We start from the raw sequence: 18,602 nt of genomic DNA, 5'->3' as shown, positions 1-18,602 counted from the left end.
GTTTTGGGCAAATCCAATACACACATTGCTGAGTGCCACTCTCCTTATTTTCAAGCATAGTGGTTGATGCATCATGTTATGGGTATGCTTGTAATCGTTAAGGACTAGTGTGTTTTTCAGGATAAAAAAGAAACAGAATGGAGCCAAGCACAGGCAAAATCCTAGAGGAAAAGCTGTCTCAGTCTGCTTTCCACCAGACACTGGGAGATTAATTAACATTTCAGTAGGACAATAGCCTAAGACACGAGGCCAAATCTACACTGGAGTTGCATACCAAGATGGCATTGAATGTTCCTGAGTGTCCTAGTTACAGTTTTGACTTAAATCGGCTTGAAAATCCATGGCAAGACTTGAAAATGGCTGTCTAGCAATGATCAACAACCAACTTGACAGAGCTTGAAGAATTTTTAAAAGAATAATAACTCTAGAGACTTACCCAGAAACACACAGCTGGTGTAACATGTATTGACTTAGGGGTGTGAATACTTATGTAAATTAATTTTGACAACAAATGTTTCATTATGCGGTATTGTGTGTAGATGGGTGAGAGAAAAAAATATATTTAATCAATTTTGAATTCAGGCTGTAACACAACAAAATGTGGAATAAGTCAAGGGGTATTCATATTTTTTGAAGGCACTGTACCTGCCACAGTGCATGGTGGACCAAAAACGTAATTTTAGGCCCTGTTTGTAATTGAGTCATATTATACCATTACTAGTTAATTGGATATTTTTTATAATTAAACATTAGTGTCAAATTGACAAGTCGGTGGCATTTTCTGTGTACAATAAGAGTGTGTGTAGTATGCTGTCGATAGGTAGAAGCATATTAACCTGAAATACAGTGCCTTGCAAAAGTATTAATCCCCCTTGCCGTTTTTCCTATTTTGTTGCATTGCAACCTGTAATTTAAATGGATTTTTATTTGGATTTCATGTAATGGTCATACACAAAATAGTCCAAATTGGTGAAGTGAAATGAAAAAAATTACTTGTTTCAAAAAAGTAAAAAAAAAAAATAACGGAAAAGTGGAGCGTGCATATGTATTCACCCTCTTTGCTATGAAGCCCCTAAATAAGATCTGATGCAACCAATTACCCTCAGAAGTCACATAATTAGTTAAAAAATGTCCACCTGTGTCTAATCTAAGTGTCACATGATCTGTCACATGATCTCAGTATATATACACCTGTTCTGAAAGGCCCCAGAGTCTATAACACCACTAAGCAAGGGGCACCACCAAGTAAGCGGCACCATGATGACCAAGGACCTCTCCAAACAGGTCAGGGACAAAGTTGTGGAGAAGTACAGATCAGGGTTGGGTTATGAAAAAATATCAGAAACTTTGAAAATCCCAAGGATCCATTATTAAATAAATCCATTATTAAATAATGGAAAGAATATGGCACAACAACAAACCTGCCAAGAGAGGGCCACCCACCAAAACTCATGGACCAGGCAAGGAGGGCATTAATCAGAGAGGCAACGAAGAGACCAAAGATAACCCTGAAGGAGCTGCAAAGCTCCACAGCGGAGATTGGAGTATCTGTCCATAGGACCAATTTAAGCCGAACACTCCACAGAGCTGGGCTTTACGGAAGAGTGGCCAGAAAAAAGCCATTGCTTAAAGGAAAAAATAAGCAAACACGTTTGGTGTTCGCCAAAATGTATGTGGGAGACTCCCCAAACATATGGAAGAAGGTACTCTGGCCAGATGAGACTAAAATTGAGCTTTTTGGCCATCAAGGAAAACGCTATGTCTGGTGCAAACCCAACACCTCTCATCACCCCGAGAACACCATCCCCACAGTGAAGCATGGTGGTGGTGCATCATGCTGTGGGGATGTTTTTCATCGGCAGGGACTGGGAAACTGGTCAGAATTTAAGGAATGATGGATGGCGCTAAATACAGGGAAATTCTTGAGGGAAACCTGTTTCAGTCTCCCAGAGATTTGAGACTGGGACGGAGGTTCACCTTCCAGCAGGAGAATGACCATAAGCATACTGCTAAAGCAACACTTGAGTGGTTTAAGGGGAAACATTTAAATGTCTTGGAATGGCCTAGTCAAAGCCCAGACCTCAATCCAATTGAGAATCTGTGATATGACTTAAAGATTGCTGTACACCAGCGGAACCCATCCAACTTGAAGGAGCTGGAGCAGTTTTGCCTTGAAGAATGGGCAAAAATCCCAGTGGCTAGATGTGCCAAGCTTATAGAGACATACCCCAAGAGACTTGCAGCTGTAATTGCTGCAAAAGGTGGCTCTACAAAGTATTGACTTTGGGGGGTGAATAGTTATGCACGCTCAAGTTTTCAGGTTTTTGTCTTATTTCTTGTTTGTTTCACAAAAAAAAGTATTTTGCATCTTCAAAGTGATAGGCATGTTGTGTAAATCAAATGATACAAACCCCCCAAAAATCAATTTTAATTCCAGGTTGTAAGGCAACAAAATAGGAAAGATGCCAAGGGGGGTGAATACTTTCGCAAGCCACTGTAGTACTGTTTCCAGTAAAGGGACCTCGAACAAGACAAAGTCATTTCTTAAATTAGTTTTAGAGCACAAAGAGCCCACAGAATCTGTTAAAGCATGAACGTGTAGTAAAAGACAGACTGCCTGCTATCATGTGGGTGGTGCTATTTCATTGTCTTGTTAAGCCTAGTCTGCTTCACAAATGGCACCCATAGGGCTCTGGTCAACAGATGGCCACTATATAGGAAATAGGGTGTCATTTGGGACGCATACATAGATTAAGTTAAGACCAGACTAAAGTGGTAAATAAGCATGAAAGGACAGTGTTCTAAGTGAACAGCCTATAATCAAAGACTGCTTTCAGATCAACACAGTTACATTTCCGACTCACGGCTCCAGAATATCAAATAGCAACTAATCTATTAATTACAGCAGTAATGGATGTTATTAAGGTTAGAATATCACAACTCTAGAATGATTAAACATTTAACCAGTTTAAATGCATGGCAGTCAGGCTAAATAGTATAAATAGTCAACAGTTGAGTTGGCAGCAGAGAGGGCAATAAGGCTTCATATGCTGTCACAAAAAGGCATCCCATTGGTAAATGTGTAAGTTTCCTTGTTTCTCAAATGCTTATTTAATCCTGGTAATTGTTTAACTGTGATATTTATAGCTTTCCCAAAAGAAACACGACCAGCGATATTTTAAAACTCTAAATCACAGGAATGTGAAGCCAAAAAATAATGGCTATGATTCAGTGCCATGTGTTACCTAATGGCAGCACTCATTAAAAATATAGGAAGACATTTTTATATTGAAATGGCTGCTAGGGAAAGATTCCTGCCGAAGCCATTCCTCCTATTACAAATTAAGGCAGCATGAGAATGGGGCCCCACGGTGCAATGCATGTTATAAATATGTTAAAAGCCCATTCCACTTGTCGAGGTGCTATTTGTTTCCAATGAATCATAGCTAAGCACCTCCAACAGACGTCTCAATAACACCTTATTTGCTTGTTCAGCAATACGTATAATGGGAAACAAATGGAAATGGGATTCAAGCATGCCCTGGAGGAGAGGGTTCGCCCTTGCTCATAGTCACACCTCTCAGACGACAGGCACAGGGAAGCCAAATAGCCATTAGTTTGGGGGGCTGACGTGGGACTTAAGGCGTCAGCATGCTTCAGTTCGGCTGGCGCTTAACGAGTGTGCTCGCATACTTAGAAAAAGTCTACCGAACTATTTTGGTTGGAAAGCATGCGGACGCCTTTAATCTCCTCTGCACAGAGTTAACACAGGCAGGCCAGTGTGGGAACTAATCCAAATACAGAAAGAAGGAGGAGAGGAAGAGACTACATACAGACCTGTGGCTAAATCAAGGATCTCTTTGATACTTCAGTATACTTCCTCATGACATTGTCTGTACCATATGTTGTGGATTCTGCTCTCACATTTATCACAGTCCACTTTCAGCTGGAGTCATTTTTCTAAGGACCAGAAGTCTACACAGAGCACATTGAAAGGAGGCGTGAAGGAGAACCCATGTTGGTTGCAGTTGGGACAACGGGATGGAATGCACACATTAGCTATATAAGTCAAGCCTGATGTGTAATATGTCCCCTGAGACACGGCTAGCTATGGGGGTAGGCTGACGCATGGGAACTATGGGTCTGACATCATAGAGTACGGTACATGGTGCACTATGCCAGTACACAAGAAAGAAGAAAATGACCAAAACATGATACAGATATGTCTGCATAATGCACCTTGAGACATACAAAGGATAACACCTGATATCGCAGGGATTGTGTACACTGTTAGAAAAAAAGGTTCCAAAAGGGTTCTTTGACTGTCCCCATAGGATAACCCTTTTTGGTTACAGGTAGAACTCTCTGTGGAAAGGGTTCTACATGGAACCAAAAGGGTTCTACCTGGAACCAAAAAGGGTTCTTCAAAGGGTTCTCCTATGGGGACAGCCGAATAACACTTTTAGGTTCTAGACAGCAACTTTTTTTCTAAAAGTGTAATCATCTACTTTTAAGGAGGAGTCCCTGCACGCACCACACACCTGGAGTTCCAGGTCTCAGGCAGCCTCTGGAACTGCCGTTCTGCTGCCAACAAGGCTGACTTCATCCCAGCCTATGCTACCCTCCAGTCCCTCGACTTCCTGGCGCTGTCGGAAACATGGATTACCACTGAAAACACTGCTACTCCTACTGCTCTCTCCTCGTCTGACCATGTGTTCTCGCATACCCCGAGAGCATCTGGTCAGAGGGGTGGTGGTACAGGAATCCTCATCTCTCCCAAATGGACATTCTCAATTTTTCCCCTAACCCATCTGTCTATCTCCTCATTTGAATTCCATGCTGTCACAGTCACTAGCCCATTTAAGCTTAATATCCTTGTCATCTATCGCCCTCCAGGTTCCCTTGGAGAGTTCATCAATGAGCTTGACGCCTTGATAAGTTCCTTTCCTGAGGATGGCTCACCCCTCACAGTTTTGGGGGATTTCAACCTCCCTACGTCTACATTTGACTCATTTCTCTCTGCCTCCTTCTTTCCACTCCTCTCCTCTTTTGACCTCACCCTCTCACCGTCCCCCCCTACTCACAAGGCAGGCAATACGCTTGACCTCATCTTTACTAGATGCTGCTCTTCTACTAATCTCACTGCAACTCCCCTCCATGTCTCCGACCACTACTTTGTATCCTTTTCTCTCTCGCTCTCCTCCAACACTACTCACTCTGCCCCTACACAGATGGTAATGCGCCGCTGCAACCTTCGCTCTCTCTCTCCCACTACTCTCTCCTCTTCCATCCTATCATCTCTTCCCTCTGCTCAATCCTTCTCCCTCCAATCTCCTGATTCTGCCTCCTCAACCCTCCTCTCCTCCCTTTCTGCATCCTTTGACTCTCTGTGTCCCCTATCCTCCCGGCCGGCTCGGTCCTCCCCTCCAGCTCCGTGGCTTGATGACTCATTGCGAGCTCACAGAACAGAGCTCCGGGCAGCGGAGCGGAAATGGAAGAAAACTAAACTCCCTGCCGACCTGGCATCTTTTCACTCCCTCCTCTCTACATTTTCTTCATCTGTTTCTGCTGCTAAGGCCACTTTCTACCACTCTAAATTCCAAGCATCTGCCTCTAACCCTAGGAAGCTCTTTGCCACATTCTCCTCCCTGCTGAATCCTCCCCCCCCCCCCCCCCCCCCCCCCCCCCCCCCCCGGCTATAGGGTGAATGCACCAATTTGTAAGTCGCTCTGGATAAGAGCGTCTGCTAAATGACGTAAATGTAAATGTAAATGTAAAGTAAGATATGTTGAGAAATGTGAATTGAAATACAGACTACAGTGCATTCGGAAAGTATTCAGATCCATTTTTCCACATTTTGTTACATTACAGCCTTATTCAAAAATGGATTCAATTAACTTTTTTTCTACACACAATAACCCATATTAACAAAGCGAAAACAGGTTTTTAAAATTGTTTCCAAATTTATTAAAAATGAAAACAGAAATACCTTATTTACATAAGTATTCCGACCCTTTGATATGGGACTCGAAATTGAGCTCAGGTGCATCCTGATTCCATTGATCATCCTTGAAATGTTTCTACAACTTGTTTGGAGTCCATCTGTGGTAAATTCAACTGATTGGACATGATTTGGAATGACACACACCTGTCTATAAACTCAGCAAAAAAAGAAACGTCCTCTCACTGTCAACTGCGTTTATTTTCAGCAAACTTAACATGTGTAAATATTTGTATGAACATAACAAGATTCAACAACTGAGACATAAACTGAACAAGTTCCACAGACATGTGACTAACATAAATGGAATAATGTGTCCCTGAACAAAGGGGGGGTCAAAATCTAAAGCAACAGTCAGTATCTGGTGTGGCCACAAGCTACATTAAATACTGCAGTGCATCTCCTCCTCATGGACTGCACCAGATTTGCCAGTTCTTGCTGTGAGATGTTACCCCACTCTTCCACCAAGGCACCTGCAAGTTCCCAGACATTTCTGGGGGGAATGGCCTTAGCCCTCACCCTCCGATCCAACATGTCACAGACGTGCTCAATGGGATTGAGATCCAGGCTCTTCGCTGGCCATGACAGAACACTGACATTCCTGTCTTGCAGGAAATCACACACAGAACGAGCAGTATGGCTGGTGGCATTGTCATGCTGGAGGGTCATGTCAGGATGAGCCTGAAGGAAGGGTACCACATGAGGGAGGAGGATGTCTTCCCTGTAACGCACAGCGTTGAGATTGCCTGCAATGACAACAAGCTAAGTCCAATGATGCTGTGACACACCGCCCCAGACCATGACAGACCCTCCACCTCCAAATCGATCCTGCTCCAGAGTACAGGCCTCGGTGTAACGCTCATTCCTTTCGACGATAAACGCGAATCCGACCATCACCCCTGGTGAGAGAAAACCGCGACTCATCAGTGAAGAGTACTTTTTGCCAGTCATGTCTGGTCCAGCGACAGTGGGTTTGTGCCCATAGGCGACGTTGTTGCCGGTGATGTCTGGTGAGGACCTGCCTTACAACAGTCCTACAAGCCCTCAGTCCAGCCTCTCTCAGCCTATTGCGGACAGTCTGAGCACTGATGGAGGGATTGTGCGTTCCTGGTGTAACTCGGGCAGTTGTTGTTGCCATCTGTACCTGTCCCGCAGGTGTGATGTTCAGATATACCAAACCTGTGCAGGTGTTGTTACACGTGGTCTGCCACTGCGAGGACAATCAGCTGTCCGTCCTGTCTCCCTGTAGCGCTGTCTTAGGCATCTCACAGTATGGACATTGCAATTTATTGCCCTGGCCACATCTGCAGTCCTCATGCCTCCTTGCAGCATGCCTAAGGCATGTTCATGCAGATGAGCAGGGACCCTGGGCATATTTCTTTTGGTGTTTTTCAGAGTCAGTAGAAAAGCCTCTTTAGTGTCCTAAGTTTTCATAACTGTGACCTTAATTGCCTACCGTCTTAACGACCGTTCCACAGGTGCATGTTCATTAATTGTTTATGGTTCATTGAACAAGCATAGGAAACAGTGTTTAAACCCTTTACAATGAAGATCTGTGAAGTTATTTGGATTTTACAAATGATCTTTGATCAACTTTTGCTGAGTTTATAAGGTCCCACAGTTGACAGTGCATGTCAGAGCAAAAACCAAGCCATGAGGTCGAAGGAATTGTCCGTAGAGCTCCGAGACAGGATTGTGTCGAGGCACAGATCTGTGGAAGGCTACCAAAACATTTCTGCAGCATTGAAGGTCCCCAAAAACACAATGGCCTCCATCATTCTTAAATGGAAGAAATGTGGAAAAAACAAGACCCTTCCTAGAGCTGGCCGCCTGGCCAAACTGAGCATTCAGAGAAGAAGGGCCTTGGTCAGGGAGGTGACCAAGACACCGATGGTCACTCTGACAGAGCTCTAGAATTCCTCTGTGGAGATGGGAGAACCTTTCAGAAGGACAACCATCTCTGCAGCACTCCACCAATCAGGCCTTTATGGTAGAGTGGCCGGACGGAAACCACTCCTCAGTAAAAGGCACATGACAGCCCGCTTGGAGTTTGCCAAAAGGCACCTTATGGACTCTCTGGTCTGATGAAACCAAGATTGAACTCTTTGGCCTGAATGCCAAGCGTCACGTCTGTAGGAAACCTGGCACCATCCCTACGGTGAAGCATGGTGGTGGCATCATCATACTGTGGGGATGTTTTTCAGCGGCAGGGACTGGGAGACTAGTCAGAATCGAGGGAAAGATAAACGAAGCAAAGTACAGAGAGATCCTTGATGAAAACCTGCTCCAAAGCGCTCATGACCTCCAACAGGACAACGACCCTAAGCACACAGCCAAGACAACGCAGGAGTGATTTCGGGACAAGTCTCTGAATGTCCTTGAGTGGCCCAGCCAGAGCTCGGACTTGAACCCGATCGAACATCTCTGGAGAGACCTGAAAATGGCTGTGAAGCGGCTTCCCATCTAACCTGACAGAGCTTGAGAGGATGCAGATCCTCTCAAGCTCTGTCAGGTTAGATGGGAAGCCGCTTCACAGCCATTTTCAGGTCTCTGCAGAGAAGAATGGGAGAAACTCCCCAAATACAGCTGTGCCAAGCTTGTAGGGTCATACCTAAGAAGACTCAAGGCTGTAATCACTGCCTAAGGTGCTTCAACAAAGTACTGATTAAAGGGTCTGAATACTTATGTAAATGTTATATTTCCGTTTTTTATTTTTAATACATTTTCTAAAAGAAATAAAAAACTGTTTTTGCTTTGTCATTATGTGGTATTGTGTGAAGATTGAGGAGGAGAAAAAACAATTTAATCAATTTTAGAATAAGGCTGTAGCATAACAAAATGTAGAAAAAGTCAAGTGGTCTGAATACTTTCCGAATGCGCTGTATAACATGGTTTAGACTACTACTACAGATGACTGTGTACTGATTTGAGAATATAGGCTTTACTAAAGTCACATTGAACATAGTAATTTGAGGAAAATGAGTACAGACAGCCCTAAAATCAAAGCCCCTTCTGAAGAGCGGAGTTAAGAGTTAGTGGATGACTGCTGGCAATACTTTGTGAAGTTGCTCTCTAAACAAGCAGCCCACAGTTTCAAATGTGACAAGATAATCCATTTAGTGCAATACAAATGGTCAAGTAATTGGAAGCTGAGAAAACATCCAAGGAATCTCCTGTTCAAGCTTCCTAGAACTGTGAGAATTGACGTTGTCTATCATGCACATTTAGAAAGGAAACACATTTGCAACTTCATTAGGCTACATGATGTGGAGGAAATTAGGAATTGCAGGCTCAATTGGTAGCCTTGCCAATAACAAACCCCCATCTCCCTTCTGTGGCTTCTGACACCAGAAATGTAGCCATTAAATCCAATAGTCCAATAGAAGACTAGGATGCTGTCATTAATGAAGCATTAGATAATGGATAAGTCATATGACGAGTAGCATCTACTGATGCAGGATTCAAAGGGATGTCGAGTGGAACGTCTCAGTCTCACACTTCCCTTTTGATTAACCGTCTTCCTATTTACAGTGGCTCCGGAAAGTATTCATACCCCTTGACTTATTCCACATTTTGTTGTGTTACAAACTGAATTCAAAATTGATTAAAAAAGATGTCTCACCCATCTACACACAATACCCCATAATGACAAAGTGAAAACATGTTTTTAGAAAGTTTGGCAAATGTATTGAAAATGAAATACTAATCACAGCCATCTAACTGTTTTAAAGTCACCATTGGCCCCATGGTGAAATCCCTGAGCGGTTTCCTTCCTCTCCAGAAACTGAGTTAGGAAGGACGCCTGTATCTGGGTTCTCAGTACATTGTGCAGACAGGAATAAAGAACTCTCCGGGAAGAAGAAAGGCGTGGGTGTATGTTTCATGATGAACTACTCATGGTGTGATTGTGATAACATACAGAAACTCAACTCCTTTTGTTCACCCAACCTAGAATACCTCACAATCAAATGCCACCCGTATTACCTACCAAGAGAATTCTCTTCGGTTATAGTCACAGACATGTATATTCCCCCTCATACCAATACCACGACAGCCCTCAAAGAACTTCACTGGACTTTATGCAAACTGGAAACCACATATCCTGAGGCTGCATTTATTGTAGCTGGGGATTATTTTCAATAGGCAGCAGCAGCTTCTAATGTGCTAGTGATGGCTATTTAACAGTCTGATGGCCTTGATCTAGAAGCTGTTTTTCATTCTCTTGGTCCCAGCTTTGATGCACCTGTACTGACCTCGCCTTCTGGATGATAGCGGGGTGAACAGGCAGTGGCTCGGGTGGTTGATGTCCTTGATGATCTTTTTGGCCTTCCTGTGACATCGGGTGCTGTAGGTGTCTTGGAGGGCAGGTAGTTTGCCCCCGGTAATGCGTTCGGCAGACCGCACCACCCTCTGGAGAGCCCTGCGGTTACGGGCGTTGCAGTTGCCATACAAGGCAGTGATACAGTCCCACAGAATGATCTCAATTGTTCATCTGTAAAAGTTTGTGAGGGTTTTAGGTGCCAAGCAACATTTCTTCAGCCTCCTAAGGTTGAAGAGGCTCTGTTGCACATTCTTAACCACACTGTCTGCGTGGGTGTACCATTTCAATTCGTCAGTGATGTGTACGCCCATCAGGAAGTCCAGGACCCAGTTGCACAAGACGGGGTTCAGACCCAGGGCCCCGAGCTTAATGATGAGCTTGGAGTGTACTATGGTGTTGAATGCTGAGCTATAGTCAATGAACAGCATTCTTACATAGGTATTCCTATTGTCCAGATGGGATAGGGTAGTGTGCAGTGTTATGGCGATTGCATCATCTGTGGATCTATTGGGGTGGTAAGCAAATTGAAGTGGGTCTAGGGTGACAGGTAAGGTAGAGCTGATATGATCCTTGACTAGTCTCTCAAAGCACTTCATAATGACAGAGGTAAGTGCTACGGGGCGATAGTCATTTAGTTCAGTTACCTTTGCTTTCTTGGGTACAGGAACAATGGTGGCCATCTTGAAGCATGTGGGGACAGCAGACTGGGAAAGGGAGACATTGAATATGTCCGTAAACACACCAGCCAGCTGGTCTGCGCATGCTCTGAGGATGCTGCTAGGGATGTTGTCTGGGCCAGCAGCCTTGCGGGGGTTAACATGCTTAAATGTCTTACTCACGTCGGCCACGGAGAAGGAGAGGACACAGTCCTTGGTAGTGGGCCTCGTCGGTGGCACTGTGTTATCCTCAAAGCGGGCGAAGAAGGTGTTTAGCTTGTCTGGAAGCGAGATGTTGGTGTGGGCGACGTGGCTGGTTTTCCTTTTGTAGTCCGTGATTGTCTGTAGACCCTGCCACATACGTCTCGTGTCTGAGCCGTTGAATTGCGACTCCACTTTGTCTCTATACTGATGTTTTGCCAGTTTAATTGCCTTGCGGAGTGAGTAGCTACACTGTTTGTATTCTGCCATATTCCCAGTCACCTTGCCATGGTTCAATGCGGTGTTTCGCGCTTCCAGTTTTGCGCGAATGCTGCCATCTATCCACGGTTTCTGGTTAGGGTAGGTTTTAATAGTCACAGTGGGCACAACATCACCTATTCACTTCCTGATAAACTCAGTCACCATTTCAGTGTATTCGTCTAAATTATTTTCGCAAGCTACCCGGAACATATCCCAGTCCGCGTGATCAAAACAATCTTGAAGCGTGGATTCCCATTGGTCAGACCAGCGTTGAATAGTCCTTAACACGGGTACTTCCTGTTTAAGTTTTTGCCTATAGGAAGGGAGGAGCAAAATGGAGTCGTGGTCAGATTTGCCAAAACGAGGGCGGGGGAGGGCCTTATAACCATCCCGGAAGTTCGAATAGTAATCGTTGAGGATTTTAGCAGCGCGAGTACAACAGTCAGTATGTTGATAGAACTTTGGCAGCCTAGTCCTCAAATTTGCTTTTGGTTTCCAGTTTGCATAAAGTCCAGTGAAGTTCTTTGAGTACCGTCGTGGTATCGGCTTGAGGTGGGATATACACGGCCGTGACTATAACCAAAGAAAATTATCTTGGGAGATAATACAGTCGGCATTTGATTGTGAGGTATTCTAGGTCGGGTGAACAAAAGGACTTGAGTTCCTGTATGTTACTACAATTACACCATGAGTCGTTAATCATGAAACACACACCTCCACCCTTCTGCTTCCCGGAGAGAGATTTATTACTGTCTGCGCAATGAACTGAGAACCCATCTGGCTGGACCAATTTCGACAGAATATCCCCAGAGAGCCATGTTTCTGTGAAACAAAGTATGTTACAGGCCTTGATGTCTCTCTGGAAAGAAATCCTTGCCCAGAGCTCGTCGACCTTGTTAACCAGAGACTGAACATTAGCGAGTAGTATACTTGGAAGCGGTGGGTGGTGTGCGTGCCTCCTAAGTGGGGTTGAATACTTATTGACTCAATACATTTCAGCTTTTAATTTTGAATTAATTTGTACAAAATTCTAAAAACATAATTCCACTTTGACATAATGGGGTTTTGTGTGTAGGCCAGTGCAGAGCTTTGTGGTGTTTTCTCAAAGTAAAGCCACACAGCATGCACTGGATAGGCCCTGGATTGAGGTCAGGGGTCATGACCCTGAGAGGGCAGCTGAACACTGAAGGCAACAACAAAATTCATATCATGATAAATTGACTGAATCATCATGATAATAATTAATTGAATGATAAATTCATAACATAAATGTGCACCAGTTACTTTTTTTTAAATATTACCCTTGAAACTACTACTTTGAATGTTGTAGCTATCAATTGTCCAATTAGCAATAGCCCATATTAGCAGACTTAATTCATTTCAAACTTCACATTCCTCCAGTAAAGGCTACTTATCGTGATTATCGGTATCAGTAAAATGTCCTTGATAAATGGTCGGTTCGGTCGTTATCGATCATTTTCTTTCTATCATCCTAGCTCTACCAACACCTCACTGAATCTCATATTTCTGCAGCACTTTCAATTTAGGGTACAATTCATTTAATGGGGTCTGGGGGGGGGGGGGAATAGAGAGAGAGAGTAAGGGATAAAGGTAGAGGTACAAAGAAATGGAGAGACAGAGTGACAGGGAGAAGAAGAACAGAGAGAGAGCGAGAGAGAAAGAGAGAGAAAGAGAGAGTGAGAGGGAGGGAGGAAGACGAGTGATAGAGTGATAGAGCAAGAGAGCGAGAGCGCTGGTAGGCCTCCTGCAGAGACCAAAGGGTGCAGCGAGAGGTCGGCCTTCCATCACTTAGTCAGGACAGACAGGCCAACATCACATGAGAGCAGTGTCTCAGTGCAGCTGCTGAGTGGGGAGTATGCCATGAGGTTCAGAGAAGAAATCCCTCAGCTCTCTGAAGGACTTCATATGGGGCCCATGCGTGAGGCAGCAATAGCCAAAATGTTATAGGTTCAAGTCCTGGCTGCAGGCCCTGTGATGTGTTTAGTAGTGTCCTTCTGCAAGTTAAATACTCTGACTTGATTACCATACAGAGATCTATTGGATGCAACTCTGGGACACAGAATTTTCAGCACACATCAAGATCTATACACATACGCAAATATGTTAAACAAAACAGCCATTGAAACAGTCAGACTATTGTAAATACATGATAAACATGTTTTATAGTCTCAATACCAGGCAATCTACACTCACAATGATTTTCTCTTTAACAATAGCTGTAGGACTAGAAATATACAGTGCCATTTCATGAACAAGGCCCTTCTTTCTATGCATTTCTTATTTTGCTATTATACTCCAAACATTCTGTCCTCAAACCAAATGGACAGCCATTCATGTTTCTGATAGACACAGCAATTTCAAATGAATGCCAAAGCACCCACAGCAATTTTATTAGCATCCTTTCATCAGTATTTACTAAGACTAAGCCAGACTAGAGTTGGCCCCAGTTTTCATTGTCATTGTGGCAGAATTGAGTATTGATTTTATACTCAAAGTATTCTACACAGTTTGGAATCACAGCTCTGCAGAACCATGTACATAATGACCACAAAAAGACACATTTCTCTTTCACCAGTAAACATGATATTTTTCTGTCATAATGGGAAAGAAGACAAACAAACAAACAAACAGAAAAAGTGGAAAGTAATCCCAGTGACATTATACTACTGCTGGTGGCCTGGCAAACAGGGATGTTACATGGAAATATGTTTTATTGTCACATACACCAGATAGGTGCAATGATATATGTTGTTTTTACAGGGTCAGCCATAGTAATACAGCACCCCCAGAGCAAATGAGGGTAAAGTGCCTTGCTCGAAGGCACATCAACAGAGTTGTCACCTTGGGTATTCAAACCAGCAACCTTTCAGTTATTGGCCCAACGCTCTAACCGCTAGGCTACCTGCCGCTCTAAGAAGCTACAGTCTCACAGAGGAGTAACACAGGCCTGAGAAACCTTACATATCTGTTACAGTAGCTTCTCTGTCTCATGTTGAAGGGGCTTATGTTATTGTTTTTGCATATCATCATCCATCCCAAATTCATCCAGTATCATCATCTGGACAGCCATGTAGCACCCACTAAACATCTGTTGGGCTGATTTGGTGATGCTTTGAATGACCACAGCATTGGAAGAGAGACACGCTGACCTCAGTCTGCTCAGCTCTGTATATAAAATACTCCTGACAACTGGGATTATCATGATGATGACACACATCCATATAATGTCTTCTCCCTTCTCCTTCCTGTGCCTATCTTTAGAATACAGGATGAGATAGCACTATTTTTGCCTAACACCTGCCTAATTTTAGAGTCCCCCCCGCTTTGGATTCCATTAACAAACACAGTGACACCTATTAATGGACACGTGTCCCTTGCCTTTGACAGGAGAGAACACAGATCCTACCTATCACTGACCTAGAAAACAGCCATTGAACAAAGCTCTATGTGATAAAGAAGAGGGACAAGTCTCATTCATACACTGACACAAGGCACAAACCTACAGTGACAGGGAATGATTACATTTAAACACATTTCATTCACATTACCCTTAGTGACAGACTAAAAAATAAAATGGTTTGTAAGTAGAAATCAGCATTTGAAATTAGGGAAAAGCTCTAACTTCAGAGCGGATCTTTACAATCCATCTCTAAACATAGATGACACCAACTGATATCTCTGATAGAATCCCTTTCTATTTTGACATCCATTTCTGTGGGCTCACAGCTGCCCAAACATGAAGATTCTAGAGAGATTCTAGAATTCTTCTTTACACTGTTATTCTAATAAATGGTTCAGGGAAAACTAATTGGAAAAGAAAAGATAACTATATTCTCTTAATTATCCATTATATTCAGGTAATTTATTAAAACGATTTTCATTTGCCTGCTTTATGAAAAGACTAGAATAAATTCTTAAATAAACGGGCAATCTTGGCAAGGAAAATGTGTGTACTAACGACGGAGAAGAAAAGTCTTGGACCAGCCTAAAACTAATTCACAAGTCACAAAGAAATATTTTAGATTGTGAGTAAAGCGATTACTTGGCAAATGATCCACTCACCCCATTGTTGCGCTCGGCTGAATTGCCATAGCAACGCTGTGAGTAGAAAAAACGATAGACCTTTCATTTTAAAATGCAGCGTGCAGAGTAGCTTTATGTTCGACAGACTCAGCACCTGAAATTGAAGGGAATGTCAATGAGTGACTTTTGCCAGTTCAAGAAACTCGCCTGATCCCAGCGCGCATGGGGAGGGGGCGTCACAGAACAGAAGTGAAGGGATCATTTGGAATGGGATTATGGGAAATAGAATACTTTTACTAAACTTTATGAGGATAATGATGGGCTTATAATAACAAGAAACAGACTAAAGTATGTATTGAAAACAAAAAGGAACTTTCCAGTCATTTTGTTCTGTATTGCTACAAGGTTTATCATGGATGCTAAGATCAGTGCAAAAAGTTTAGGCACCAATGCTCTTGGTCCTCTATTGCAGCGGTTCCCTACCTTTTTTGGTTACTGTACCACCAACTAAATGTTGCTCTGCCTGGAGTACCCCTGTGCATTTTACCAGTAGGCCTATTGGCTCATGAGTCTTCTCAAGTACCCACTGCGGATAGGCCAAGTACCCGCCAAGTACCCGCTGCAGAGGTCCTAGTACCCCTGGTTGGGAACCACTGATCAATTGCTCCCTCAGGTGTTAAGTCTAACTGCCATAGTTGAACCAAGGGCAGCTATTTGAGTTGCAACAAATGTAAGTTATTTGCACAAAAGCTCTCAACTATTATCATATCTTGTTGTTTAAAAATAGAAATTACAGTTTACAAATTCAGTGAGACTCTCTCAGGCCCTCTGCAGAGGCCAGACATTCAATTATATCACAATATTCTTGTATGATGGCCTCATTATTCACCTTAAAAGCCGGAAGGGATTATCCTTTGTAACAGCCTGTCAATAGCCCTCATAATGTCTCACCTGTTAGACCATTTAAATGTCAGGGAGAGCCAATTTAGCCTCTCAGGTTCATGTTGTGTGCAGTGGTCCTCGTTAACTGCATGGGGTTGAGCCCTGAGATTAACACTGTCTGCTGGGGTTGGAGTTTGTGATGGGGAGGCGACCATTCACTTACGCTGGTAGCCTATCTCATTCTGACCTGAGTGGCTGTTTACAGTATCATTTGCTGAAGGCAAAGCCCTCTAAACTCACACTATGATGTATTTTATGAGGCTAGACTGGTTGGGGTCGCGGGCAGAGCTGCTGTGGACCTCCAGGTTCCTTCATGGGGATGAGATGAGCCTGGGGTTCACCCAGAGGGATGAGTTGAGCAGGACCTATGGAGAGAACCAAGACGAGACCAGGGAGTCCCCGACCACCTCCAGCCAATAGTGGGGGAATGATGAGACACTTACCAGTCCCTCCAGCAGCAACTGTCTCAAAATCACCACCTGGGAGGTGGGATGGAACGTGACCAATGCCATTCAGGTACCTAGATTTCAGACTTCTGACCTTATGTTTTATGTGTTTTTCCCACTCTCAAGAAATGTCTGTGGATGATAATGAATGTTAGAGAGTGCACTGGATGAGCATTACCGGTATTGCGTTGTTGTTGTTGTTGTTGTTGTTGTTATTGTGCCTAGAGGATGCATTGGAAATATATTTAATGGAAGAAACAGAAAAGCTGAGAATAATCATGTGTAAAATGTTTGTAAACTAGGCCATTTCAATAACTACAGCATAATTGTAGTGTGTAAGTAAATGTGCATTTCAGCAGTTTTCCCCCTATTCGTATTCGAATCAACAGTGTCCCAGCCTTTTTAATATGATCATTAGGCTACTTACTTGTGTTTGTGTTCACAACATTTTCTATGCCAGAGCATGATTAATTGAAAATCTGTTCACAACTTCATCTGTTCAGATCTTATCTTGTCATACCATCATCATACTTTTCCAACAACACTAATTACCCAGTGTCCTATTGTCTTTCCTGACTCTATCTATGTACTGCATCTACATATTTACTCAGAATCGCATTATAAACAGAGTTTGTTTACTTAGCTACATTGTTCTGCATTGTGATTTGACTAGAAGCCAGACTGTGCTCAGACTATCCAATTAGGAGTTTGTTGCCAGATTTGATTGTTGTGTTAATGTTGTGTACTGATTAGTCTAGAGTACATGAAGAAATCATCCTTTAATGTGTGTCAATTTTCAAACAATCATGTCTCAGGCAAAGATCTGTAATTTACACTCTCCTTGGTGATGACTCACACTTTATTAGAAAAATCACTGCATGTTCCCACTCTTTCTGTTGTTCACTTGTTTTTTCCTTTCTCCTAGGGTGTCTTTTTTCTGGGGCTGCCTTACGCACTCCTTCAGAGTGGCTACCTAGGACTGCTTCTGCTCGTTCTGGCTGCGGTCATCTGCAACTACACAGGTAAGATCCTCGTATCCTGCCTGGACAACGAGGAGGGCCAGCCCATACGAGTGCAGGACACCTACGAGGACATCGCCAACACCTGCTGTAAGCGCATTTGCCCCCTGCTGGGCGGCCGGGTGGTGAACGCAGCACAGGTGGTGGAGCTGATGATGTATCCTCTACCTGGTGCTCAGCACCAACATCATGTGTCACAGCTTCTCCTTCCTACCACTGCCCCCCGCTGCCTGGTCCGTGGTGACCTTCCTGACCCTGGTGCCCTGCATGCTGATCCGGGAACTGAGGGTGGTCGTGGTCTCCAGACTCAGCCTGCTCTGCTCCCTGGCCCAGTTCCTCATCACCTTCATCGTGGTAGCCTACTGCCTGCACCAAGCCCACCGCTGGTCCTGGAGGAGGACGGTCCTCTTGGTGGACTTTGACAGGTTCCTGGTGTCCGTGGGGGTCATCATCTTCAGCTACACCTCCCAGATCTTCCTGCCCACCCTGGAGGGAAGCATGGAGGACAAGGGGGACTTCTCCGACATAATGAGCTGGACATACTCCCTGGCTTGTGTATTGAAGACCACCATCTCTGTGCTGGCCTTCCTCACCTGGGGGCGAAGATATCAAAGAGGTGATCATTGATAACCTTCCCACTGGCCTACGCATGGTGGTCAACCTGTGTCTCCTAGCTAAGGCCCTCCTCTCCTACCCCCTGCCCTTCTACGC

At 43.9% G+C, this 18,602-nt stretch overlaps 1 protein-coding gene across 1 annotated transcript in view; it reads right to left on the bottom strand.

Annotated features, from left to right (window-relative positions):
• Positions 1 to 15,590, bottom strand: part of LOC311108147 (laminin subunit alpha-2-like) — a gene marked incomplete at both ends in the record, with an annotated part of 179,802 nt that extends 164,212 nt beyond the window's left edge. Inside the window, 1 exon segment of the mRNA XM_084150775.1 lies at positions 15,524 to 15,590. Within this exon segment, the coding sequence (XP_084006901.1) occupies positions 15,524 to 15,590 (67 nt within the window).
• Positions 15,591 to 18,602: the final 3,012 nt, after the last annotated feature.

The sequence above is a fragment of the Coregonus lavaretus genome, assembly GCF_964263955.1.
Source record: "Coregonus lavaretus genome assembly, chromosome: 33".
In the NCBI taxonomy this organism is placed as follows: Eukaryota; Metazoa; Chordata; class Actinopteri; order Salmoniformes; family Salmonidae; genus Coregonus; species Coregonus lavaretus.
The sequence above is the reverse complement of the archived record's forward strand: the minus strand, read 5'-3'. Positions and strand labels throughout refer to the sequence as shown.